General features: G+C 35.1%; 2 protein-coding genes across 2 annotated transcripts; both read right to left on the reverse strand.

Moving 5' to 3' along the window:
• Positions 1-4,035: 4,035 nt before the first annotated feature.
• On the reverse strand, positions 4,036-5,546 carry LOC126597721 (uncharacterized). Its single transcript, XM_050264532.1, has 4 exons — positions 5,416-5,546; positions 5,262-5,331; positions 5,091-5,186; positions 4,036-4,338 (listed from the first exon to the last, which is right to left on the reverse strand). Exons 1-4 carry the CDS (start codon positions 5,544-5,546, stop codon positions 4,234-4,236), a joined length of 402 nt encoding a protein of 133 aa, XP_050120489.1. The 3' UTR covers positions 4,036-4,233.
• A 17-nt stretch (positions 5,547-5,563) lies between these two features.
• On the reverse strand, positions 5,564-10,416 carry LOC126595467 (uncharacterized). Its single transcript, XM_050261751.1, has 11 exons — positions 10,129-10,416; positions 7,890-9,383; positions 7,670-7,762; positions 7,468-7,584; positions 6,918-7,397; positions 6,690-6,797; positions 6,516-6,614; positions 6,196-6,438; positions 5,883-6,106; positions 5,709-5,787; positions 5,564-5,575 (listed from the first exon to the last, which is right to left on the reverse strand). The coding sequence occupies exons 2-11, from the start codon at positions 9,381-9,383 to the stop codon at positions 5,564-5,566; spliced, it is 2,949 nt and encodes a 982-aa protein (XP_050117708.1). The 5' UTR covers positions 10,129-10,416.
• Between the last annotated feature and the right edge of the window lie 1,433 nt (positions 10,417-11,849).

The raw sequence follows: 11,849 nt of genomic DNA on the forward strand, positions 1-11,849 counted from the left end.
GTGAAGTCCTAGCCTAGTTTCCGTCTCGTTAAGTGGTTTATCACTTCAACACTCAATGATTCAAAATCATCATAAGTCCATGTTAATGGACTATTTTTGTCAAACAACCATTATGTTCTAAACATAATTACAAACTTTCAAGAGTTGTACAAGGCAACTCTCATTTCTTCATACAACAATTTGTAAGTGAAGAATCATGGCACATAAAGTGTCCATGCCCTTGTGCTTACTTCTAAAGTTCCTTGTTCATGTAACAAAGAAACAAGCACTAAGGTTTGCATTTAACTAAGAGTTGTTCAAAGCAACTCTTATTTCTTCATACAACAAATTGTAATTGAAGAATTATGACATTAAAAGTGTTGTCCTCTTTATGATAGACTTTTTCTAACATATTCTTCTAATGATACATTATCAATAGGAAGATTGTGAGGATGAGACTACTTAGGTACATTTACAAGCCATTAAAGACAATCTATGGTTTTGTAGTACCAAGTCCGGAAACTAAAGCTTTCGGCTTTTATTTGTCAAGTGTTGGATAGCGTTTGCAAATATATTGGTAAATAAATACATAACGAATATAAATTGATTGATTTTAAGCCATTTGATCCGGGTCTTTCAATCAAATAGCACCACCCATTATTTTTGGCAAATTCCATATCCCTCATTGGAATTCGAGAGTTTTGAAGGAAACTCTTAGTAGGGTATGGGAGACTCACTACTACCAAGCCCACCTCAGAAGAAAATCATATTGGCTAGCGTTAATAATAATGAGAGAGTACGCTTACTCATTTGCATCTCTTGCAAGTACCCATCTAGTTTGGCCTCTAGAGAATGATGCCTTAGAAGAATATCATATTGGCACATTGCACTTAGTTAAGTCATTCCCACCATGCTAGTTCAAGTAGGGGTTCAAGAATGGCCTCAGAAGAATATCATATTGACCACACTCGTTGCCTACCTTCACTTCATCATATGTGTATAGGCTTCTCCTTAATGTAAGCACATACTTTGCAACACCAGAACTGGACGAATACGGTGTATGAGTCACAAACGATTGAAGCCTACCACGGTGGAAAGCCACGAAAAAGTGTTCAAAGCACTCTCATGCTTATCAACTTAATAATGGTTTGGTTGAGGGTTTTTAGGTCTCATCACATATAAATATTCATTTTAATCTTTATTAAAACAATTTTGGTCCTATTACAACTATTGGTCCATTCTATTGTTTTTAGTTGTATATAATACTCCCACTATGCTTATAAAACGGTTTTTAAAGCAAGAGTATATGATACTACTAACATAAACTTTTACATTCATTTGATGGACTATATAGTTGCCTTAGGGCCTTAGGATGACTATGAACCTTTGTTTAGATTCAACACGAGCCTAGTGTTGAATCTCGGTCTAGGGATGGTGATTGATTTTAGTTACGCGTTTAATCACATTAAGGCATGTTGTCTTAGGGGCGTTGGACCCAACTACTTCATTTTCATGCATATCAAATAAAGCAAGAAAGAAGTACTTCAAAGTAAAGGTGAGCTTATGCTCATTACAACATTTGAACAATTCAAATTACTTTAAAGTAAAGAAGAGCTTAAGCTCTTTTACAACATTTGATCAAATCAAATTACAACCACAATCTAATCTACACATTCCCATGGTTCAAACAAATTTGAAACGGCCTTTCACATAGCTCAATTATCGTAGGCTTAGGTTCATAATCACCCTTTAATTAATTAACACTTTAACTAATTAAATTGAATGCAACATTTTCATTTGGTTTTTGTATCCATAAAATTGATTTAAATGGAGCTAAATAAAATGAAAATCCAATTCTCATTTAAAGAGACAAAACAATTTTGTTCTCAACCTAATTTGGGCCAAAATGCAATTACCACAACTTTTGGGCTATATTGCAAAAACACAAACTTTTGGGGTCACTTTGTAAAAACACAAAAGTCCACTACTTCATGTAATTACAACTAGAACCCAAAAATTTCAATAAATTCAAAACTTCATTAAAGGAGCAAAACAATTTGTCCTTTAGCGTCAAAATACAAATACACAAAAGTATCAAAACTTTATGTAATTGCATAAAAGCCCCAAAAATACCCTATTTTAATAGGGTGGCCGGTTTTAGGGAAAAAAATAAGTGGAGATAAGTCCACAAAAATTTGGAAATTTTTCAACTAAGTCATAAAGCCATGCAAGTGGAAATAGGTTGATGTGAATAAAGCCATGCAAGTGGTGTGTGTGTAAGAAAAGTCCTTCTTACACACCCATCACCATTTCTATCACCTTTCAAAAAATAATAAATGTTTTGATGATAGATAAGTCACACCCACCAACACAAAACAAAGACTTTATGAAATAAATCAAAACTTTGAATCAAAACATCAAACCTTTTTGTTCTTGGCAAGAACATCAAGAACAATGAAGAACATCCATGAAAACCCATAAGAGCTCCATGAATGTTTTCAAGCAATAAAACTCAAATTTTCACCATTCAAAATGGGGCTAACATCCTAGGGTACTTAGGGGTTCCAAAAGTCACTTTAAAACACTTTTAACAAGTCAAACAAGAACCCAAAAAATCACCCTTTGGATTTGGCCGAAAATCCCCAAAAACTTGGCACCAAATTTTAGCTCTAATATTCATGCTCATATGAACTACATCTACAACATTTGAGATGGCAAATTTTCTAACAAAATTTACATTCAAAGAAACAAGAATAAAGCTTGTAACATATTACAACTTTTAAATCAAAACTATGAAATACAAAACCCAAAAGGATTCACCAACTACTAGACCTAGGCTCTGATACCACTTGAAGGATGATTTTGTGAAAACATGTTCATTTGAGCAACATCTATAAGCATGCAATTAACAATTAAAGGCGGAATCATGCTAGCATGCACTCAAAAACAAAACATTACCCATGAAATTCAAAGCCTAGTAGATTGGTGAACCAAGACTCAACTCAAAACAAAGTGAGTTGAGAAATTTATACCTTTGTAGATTCCTCTTTGCATAAGCAAAGGCTAATCACCCAAGGAGAGGGCCTTCATTCCTTGCTTCTTAGATCCATGGATTTGGATGGAAGAATAGATTCTCCAAGTTCCCAAAATTGAGAACCTCTAACTTTCCACACCAAGGATGGATTGATGAAGAAATGAGTGACCTAGAGGAAGCAAGATTGCTAGTTAATTTCCTCTAGGGTGGCCGGCCTCTTTAGAGAGAAAAGAGAGCTTTGTGTTCTCATCTTTTCTCAAAAAGGAACCCTTAATGAATTTAGGCTATAAAGTCCTTTATATAGTCCCTTCAAATAAGTGACCTACAGAACCAAAAAGCCATTCTTCTAACATGGCCGGCCACAAGGGTTTTATTGGGCTTTTGGGCCTTTGTGAATTAATAGTCATTAAGTTGTCATACAACTTAAGTCAATGGGCTTGACGTTCGAAGCCCATTGGGCCTTGAGGCCCAAAACTAACCCGTGGTCTTTTAACGAACTTATTCGTTTGATTAATTAACATATTAATTAATCCTTCACTACTACAAATTTTTACATACATGACGCATTTTATGGGTCATGTTAAAAGTTTAATGACACAAGGGTTTAGCGTCATCTTTGTGGGTGTCATTAAAGATATTTTTAATGACGTTGAAAGAATGTCATGTATTACTTTTAAGGACGCCTAACAAGCGTCATTGAATTAAGAACTTGTGTCATCTATTACCATTTAAGACATGAAATAAGTGTCATAAACATAGGAATAAGCGTCATGATATACTAATCATGACATACACACAGTGTCATGTATAGCTTTTAGAGACACCTAACAAGCGTCATTGAATTAAAAACGCGTGTCATCTATTTCAATTTGAGATGCAGAATATGTGTCATAAACAGAGGAATGAGCGTCATGGTATAGTAAACATGACATCTGTATAGCGTCATTTACCATAGCACTGCAGTGTCATTGAATATTACCAACGACACACAAAGCGTGTCATAAACGATTCAATACATGTCCTAAAATATGTATGATGACATATAAGAAGACTTACATAATTCATCCAAGAAGCAAGATATTTACCTCAAATTAAACAGTATTGCTTCATAAATTTGTAATTCATCCACTACCAAAGTATTACAAAAGACAATATAATGTGTAGAGTTTCCTACTAAAATAAAACTATAAGTTCACTTAATTTAAAATTTCACAAACCAGCTAATCTAGTGTTTCATCTATTGGGATGAAGTCATCAACATACTCAGCCCACTCTATTCTTAACGCATCAATTTCATGTTGAGTGTATGTAGCTTTTTCTTTGAACTGCAACAAATCACAACCAAAGAGAACATGTCAGGACAAAAACTAATTTCAATCATTTAACTAATAAGGAGGTGGTCAATTAGCATCAACTAGCCCAGAAAGAACAAGGGTTCTCTAGTCGTATTTTTCGCTAATGTGTTTTTTTTTTTCCACTTGGTATAGAGCTAATAAAACGTCAAGCGGTCTAGCAAAAGATTTAAACTTTAAAGGCCTCATCTTGATGGTAAATAACACCAAGCTCAAACACAACATGGCTTAACAAAATCAGCTCTGAACCTATTTATTTATCACATTCAAACGTAAACAAAAGATAGACTAGCATTACAATTTTATTGAAGACAAAAAAAAAAAATCAAGAATTAGAATCTGAATCCAGACAAGAAAAAAAAAACAAACTCATTGATGACTTGAATCAACTCAATACACGAATACCTAGGATGGTTTTGAAGAGCTAAAATCCAATTGGGCATCTTTTGGAAGATTCAAAAGTTCCAATTTCTATTGTAATTAACTTTAATTAAACACTACAAATCACGCTAACAACAATCCATCTCATCATCAATAGTGTGAACATTCAAGTAATTTAGTTCAGTTATGCCGATTTCCTTCATGGGTTGCCAATGATTTGAGTAAAAACCATGGTTAGCTGTAAATTAATTTTCCTGAACTATAAATTACCTACAAAGAACTAATACTAATAAGATAGTAGCGAATACACCCGCTTAAGTGCTCTTTGTAATAGTAGTACTAACCTTGGTAATAATTGAGCAGTTTGGATCATTAATGATTTCCTTCATGTATTTCATCACATAATATCCACATTCTACAGTTCCTTCTTGCAAAGGGCACTGCATATACAAATAAAAAAGAATAAAATGTAAGTTAGTCAGATTAATTTAAAGTCAAAACACAATGTTCCTTACCTTTACTACTTTCCAATTGATGTTTTTTCGACCCTTTATTCCCTTTTGAGCTTTAAACATCTTCAGTGCTCTGCACATAGAGGATAAGAACACATGAATATATACAAATCTTGAAATGCATGAAATAAAGACAAACATATATCCAAATACTTACAGTTCAACAATGTCCTTCATTCCAGGATCTATCTGTATCCAATTAAGCGAGTCCATATAATACACTAATTCCTCATAGGGGTCAATAATAGCCAACAACCAATGAAACCTACAAAACATAGATAATTGCATTCTTTATTACACAATGGTCAACTACTGATCTGTTAGGAACAAAAAATTCAAAACACATAGTACTAATAACCCTTTGTTATACGGAGCAAAAATTAATTGTCCTTTTTTGCAGTTCTGTAATCTAAGAGCCAGTGCATTTGATCTTTGTTCCTTTCTGCAAGCCTTTTGAGAGATTCTGCCAGGATCTACAAATCCAAACAATCCATCAAGATTGTTCTTCTTCAACGTTGACCAAAGTTGCCTACAAAAAAATGAGGCAATTAGTATCTTATCATTACCCAATGTGGATTGCATGCAATAGATTGTATTGTATATAAATTTAAGATTATGTCAAACCTGATGTAAATTGAAATGCAAACAGTCGATATTTCAGCCATAGAACAAAATTGAATGATGTCATCTCCACCAATAAATGTTGTGTGCTCATTTCCAAATAGATCAGATTCCATGATGATAGGCACTGTAACATCCTTATGCATGTTTTGAGCTATGAGCATAAGTGAACGTAAAGCCAAAGGTTGTTTTTGGGATCTTTGTCTGAGGGGAGGATTCGTTCTCGACTTTGCATAGACAGATTAATATAGTGAAATGAGACATATTAGTACTATAATTTTTTCCACATATTCATAAGAAAATGACGTAGGAGTACCTCATCATTTGTCACAACAAGATGCCGTGGCCAAGCTACGTGACTCCCAATTGCTTGTTTGATATTCACAGCTTCACAACTAGGTATTGGAAGAAGAGCATCTTCTTTAATTGCTACATCAATAGAAACACGTAGATTCATAGGCCCAAGTGGAACTCCATGTATTGGCCCGTCTAATGGAATGACTGATCCATATGCAACAATGTTACTAGCAGTGTCTATAGCGAGCTTGCACTGTTGTACCTTAAAAAAATATTTCATTAATAATCAACTACTGTTGGGATTATAGCATAAATAGGGAAGACATAAAAGGCATGTACCTTCTTGATATCAGATATTTTTTCCATGGAATTTGCAATTTTGTTTGTCTCATTATTGATGTTCACATCATATATGTTCTGTTGGTCACTTTGCTTTACCTTGAAAAATTAAATTTAATTAATAATCGCTACTTAAAATAGCCAAGAAGAACAAATACTGCAATGACTATGTACCTTGAAATACTTCTTGATATCACTTTCTTTTTCGTTTGAATTTGCAATTTTGTTCGTCTTTTCCATGATGTTCAAATCAGATATTTCCTGCATATCCTTTTGCTTGACCTAAGAAAAGTAAACTTAGATTAACATGCTACTATTATAGTTAAGAAGAACGAAACTTGCATGACTAGTACATACCTTCATAGCTTCAATCTTATCCATGGTTTTAGTATTCTTGCTAACCTTTTGTTTCACTCTCTTCTTAGACATGATTTCCGGCACATCGTCATGTTTCGCTCTCTTCTTAGACATGATTTCCACCAGATCACCCTGTTTCACTTTCTCAGTAGATGTTTCATTTTTTTCTTTCTTTGCTGTGCAACTAGCTTTCTCAGAAATATGATTGGACTGTACCACATTAGATTGGACTAACTCTTGCATCTTGCTCAACTGATCTGGAGTTAACAAAGAAGCAATCAAATTGAACTTCTTATTTAACTCCTCAATGTGTAAACTTTGCTGCTCCAAATGTGTTTGCATCATTTGTTGTTGACTCGATTGAGTTTTGCATCTTGGAGTCTTGAAGTACAATTTATGACTGATGCCAGTTCCAACACCTCTTACACGACCCGAATATTCAGGTGTTTCCAAAGCAATTGTCAATATGTCATTACTACCAGACGTTCGCAAAGTCCCATCTTCAACGGCCTTAGTTACTTCATCCTATAACAATTGGCATTAGTATGAAATACATCAATTAAGTATCTTTCCCAACCTTACACATAAAACTTACTATTTTATCAGCGCGTACTTTCACCATCTCATTCGTATAGTTTCCCTTTTTATCAACACGCCCAAGCTTCCAAAGCACTGATCGGTCAATGTCAGCAGTGATTCCATAAGCTGATTTCTATTTGGATGAACATATCAAAATTAGATCAGATAGTTTTTATTTGTATGATAATTAAATGAATACAAAAGAAACAGGACATTACTATTTGTTCTTCCAATCTTGCATAGCCTTTTCTAGAAAGTCGATGAGGGTACTTATGCTTAGCTCGCCTCCTCGATTGTTCTTCATGGATTTTCTATCAAATGCAATTCAATAATTAGTCTTTAATAATAGCAAAACACAATATTTACCAAATGCTTCTTACTTAATTTTGAAATCATATATACGTACCATATTTCTTTTGCCTTTGTTCCACTCCTCACCTTCCTTTTTCCAAGGAGATTTACATTCTTCTTACCCCATGATATTTTGATTCCTTCAACTTCATGCAATATTTCTTCCCCGCTCAACGGAGATGGAGCTAACCCAAACTCTTGAGTACCATCAAATGGTTTTTTTTGTTGTCGGTAATGATGATTTTGTGGTAGGAATCTTCTATGACCAGTAAAGATTACCTTTCTCCCTAACTTTAGCCATTTAGAAGATGTTCTATCACCACATATAGGGCATCCAGAGTATCCTTTCACACTACACCCACATAAGTTTCCATAAGCAGGAAAGTCATTGATGGTCCATAATAACACAGCCCTTAACATAAAGTTCTCCTTATTGTATGCATCATAAGTTTCAACACCAATCTCCCATAGAGTTTTTAAGTCATCAATAAGTGGTGCCATATAAACGTCAATATCATTACCTGGTTGCTTAGGGCCGGATATTAACAGTGTTAACATCATAAATTTTCGCTTCATGCATAACCATGGTGGAAGGTTGTAAGTGACCATAATCACTGGCCAACAACTATATCTACTGCTTAAAGCACTATGGGGATTAATCCCATCTGTTGAAATTGCTAGTCGGAGATTTCTTGGGTCATCACCAAATTCTGGCCACATGTGGTCAACAAGCTTCCATGAGGGAGAGTCAGCCGGATGACGCAACTTACCATCAACTTCTCTATCTTGGGCATGCCATATCAAATTCTTTGCTGTCTTGCTATTATAAAACATTCTTTGAAATCTTGGAATAGGGGGAAAATACCATAGTACCTTTGCAGGTACCCCCTTACTAGGCTCCCTAGAACTTTTGTTAACCTTCCATCTAGAAAAACCACATGTAGGACATGCAATTGCATCTAAATGCTCTTTCCTGTATAGGATGCAATCATTGGGGCATGCATGTATTTTTTCGTACTCAATTCCGAGAGAAAACAATGTTTTTTTTGCTTCATACACAGAGGGGGGTATTTCATTCTTCTGTGGGAGCAAAACTCCTAAAAATTCTAGTAAATCTGCAAATAGTTTATCACTACACCCATTCTTTGCTTTTATATTGTACAATCTGACCAAGGTTGATAACTTTGTGAAGTTTGAACCAGGGTATACAGGCTTCTCTGCATCCTCTAACAACTTCTCAAATTGTTTAGGATTTGACGCAAAATGATCATAAGCTGCTTCCACCATCCCGATAATGTTATCTTCAACTATTTCTTCCCGATTACTCATTTTCTCATTCTTACTATCTGGAACAGCTTCTCCATGCCAATACCATGTACAATAACTTTGATCTATACCATTGAAAAAGAGATCCTCTCTTATCTCTTTAACCGTCCTTGATTTAATGTTACCACATTTTAGGCACGGACAACGTATGTAGTTAATATCAGTAGCGTGAAGCATCGCATAATTCAAAAAGTTTTCAACCCCTTCAGAATACATTTGTGATCTTCTATCCATAGACATCCAAGATTTATCCATCTAAAACAGATTGTAAATGCAAGCCAAAGGTCAAGTACGTATGTGTGTGTAAATGCAGGCTAAAGATAAAAAAGAATTTATTACTTCTTGAATTATTTACAGCTATAGTAAATGCAAGCCAAAGGTCACGTATTGTGTGTGTGCACATAGATTTGCATGTACATATGTGTGTGTGTATAGCAGCGTATAAATAGACGAGAGTGAATTCAAGACAAACTGAACATAAAGCTCATTTATCCAATGTGCACTTGTGGGTTAGATATGTGTGTCTGTCTACCTACAAACAATTGAATGCATTGATAGACACCATACTGCTATTAGCCAACACGAGTTATTATGTCCAGTTCATATGTCACATAAGACCATAAACAGAGCTTATGAGGAGTTTTATCAAACATGTGGTGTGCTATAAGCACCAACTCCCACAAGAACACACAATCTAAAGATTAAAAAAAAAACAAGAAGATAAAAGTAATAGTTAATCTAATTCAGAATTGGTATTAAGGGGATGACAAAGTTATTAAAAAAAAAAAAAAAAAAAAACAACGATCATGGCAATGACTAACCAAATCAAATCAAATAATCAATCTCAACTACAATTTGTACAACAACTACTTTAGCAAATGACAAGGCTAAACTAAAATCTGTCCAGCCACATAGCTCCAAATAATCCATACAACTTCACAAAAGAGATTAATATATAAATTATTTTCTAGAAAACCCATAACCATTCCAACAAACTTACCTTACACAATTAGGTTTTGAGTGAAATTTGGGGAAGACAATCAATCTGGTTGATGAAGGCTGGGCGTCCCAGAGAGAGAGAGAAAGAGAGGGAGAGATAGAAAGACAGTGAGTGTTCGTGATGAAGACTCTGTGATGAAGACTCTGGGCGTCCCAGAGAGAGAAAGACAGGGAGAGATAGAAAGACAGGGAGTCTTCCGCCATGAGTCGTGAGGGTTGATATTTCATTCTCTATCTGGGAGTTGGCCTGGGACTGGGAGACTGGGAGTGGGTTGGGTAGTGGAGCAAATGAGTCGTGAGGGTTGGGAAGTTTTGATGAATTCACATACCAGTCTTTTATTTTAGTTGCGTTTATAAATCTTTACCGTTGGTTTTTTTAGTTGCGTCATCGATTTATTTTAATAACGTTTTTAATAAAAAAATGTCATTAAAAATTTTAATAAGTGTCATAAAAGCTCTATTTTGTAGTAGTGCTTGCCATAAATAATTAAACCATTTAATTATTCTTACTCATCTTCCTTGTTTCTTCGATCTTTACCTTACACGGTGTACGATCCATTAGGTTCCTTTTAGCGAGGCAGTGGGCGATTAGAACTCTTTCAAACCGATTGTGAATTGAAACTTACTTTCAATTCTCCCTTTAGTGATTATACACGTTTAGGGCTTCCACAAACCATGAGTGACACCTAGCAGCATGTCATGGTTACCCAAGCTAATCAGAAGAGGTGGAGATCCTATTCAGTTTAGGATTACAAATGCAATACGGTTTTTCTCTAATACAATACTCTTGACCACATTGTTTGGTTTGATAGTTTATTCATGTCTACTATCCAATGTGATTCGTTTACTTATATGATTACCTTGAATGTGATTTGGAACGCCTTCCTAAATCTCATTCATACTCTGATCAGAGATTTTCAATCATATCATAGAGTATTCTCCCCCAAACGGTTTGAGGGTTAGAGATCCCTTGTTGCGCATTCAATTGCCTCCATGGCTAAGTGGCTTAACCCCAACGATGCCGTGGACACCCGCGGATGGGGTGACTTTGACATAATCAAAGATCAAGCACTTAACCATTGGACAACTGTGATGCCTCAGGTCAAAGGACTACTTTGCATTATCCCAACCATGAGTTGTCATGTGACATGAATATGAGAACTCTTCGTTGATCGTGTTCAGTGAACTCATTCTCTATTGAACACCTACGTACTTGTCTTGATGTCACACACACCAATGACTCGAGACTAGTCACTCTCCCTGAGAGAAGACACAACACGTACTGATCTTAACGGACTGTCAATGCCCAATTGGCAATCCTATAATCAGGAACGTTTAGGATGTGTCTACGAAAGAATGGTCTCATGAATCTAACTTCTTTAGATTGCATTCTCCCAATCACATATTCCTTGGACTTATCGTTTAAGCATATAACATTTATATGAGACGACTCAAACAATAATCTTTGCCTTTTATATTTAAACTACATTAGTTTAACTTTGTGAAATGTCCGTAAAGTATCATCATATGATTGGTTTTAGGGCACATTTCCAACAGTGAGTTCTTCTAGGTGATTAAATGTAGTCGTCAAAGAAGAAGGTGAATTTAAAGTAAGTTTTAATTCACGAAGTGATTGGATTAAATATAATCAATTGGATTGGTGCCAATCACCTCACTGCCTTGCTAATTAGAACCTAAAACGATTGTTCACCAATACACTCT

Source organism: Malus sylvestris, chromosome 13 (genome assembly GCF_916048215.2).
Source record: "Malus sylvestris chromosome 13, drMalSylv7.2, whole genome shotgun sequence".
Taxonomy (NCBI): Eukaryota; Viridiplantae; Streptophyta; class Magnoliopsida; order Rosales; family Rosaceae; genus Malus; species Malus sylvestris.

What these genes read in the sequence shown, in the direction of transcription:
- LOC126595467 (XM_050261751.1), bottom strand. Translation starts at nt 9,383, where the DNA reads ATGGATAAATCTTGGATGTCTATGGATAGAAGATCACAAATGTATTCT. An exon ending in ATATCAAGAAGTATTTCAAG is followed by an intron (nt 6,615 to 6,689) that starts GTACATAGTCAT and finishes TAATTTTTCAAG; the next exon opens with GTAAAGCAAAGTGACCAACA. An exon ending in TGCATTTCAATTTACATCAG is followed by an intron (nt 5,788 to 5,882) that starts GTTTGACATAAT and finishes ATTTTTTTGTAG; the next exon opens with GCAACTTTGGTCAACGTTGA.
- LOC126597721 (XM_050264532.1), bottom strand. Translation starts at nt 5,546, where the DNA reads ATGCAATTATCTATGTTTTGTAGGTTTCATTGGTTGTTGGCTATTATT. An exon ending in TCAATTGGAAAGTAGTAAAG is followed by an intron (nt 5,187 to 5,261) that starts GTAAGGAACATT and finishes TTGTATATGCAG; the next exon opens with TGCCCTTTGCAAGAAGGAAC. An exon ending in ACTGCTCAATTATTACCAAG is followed by an intron (nt 4,339 to 5,090) that starts GTTAGTACTACT and finishes GATTTGTTGCAG; the next exon opens with TTCAAAGAAAAAGCTACATA.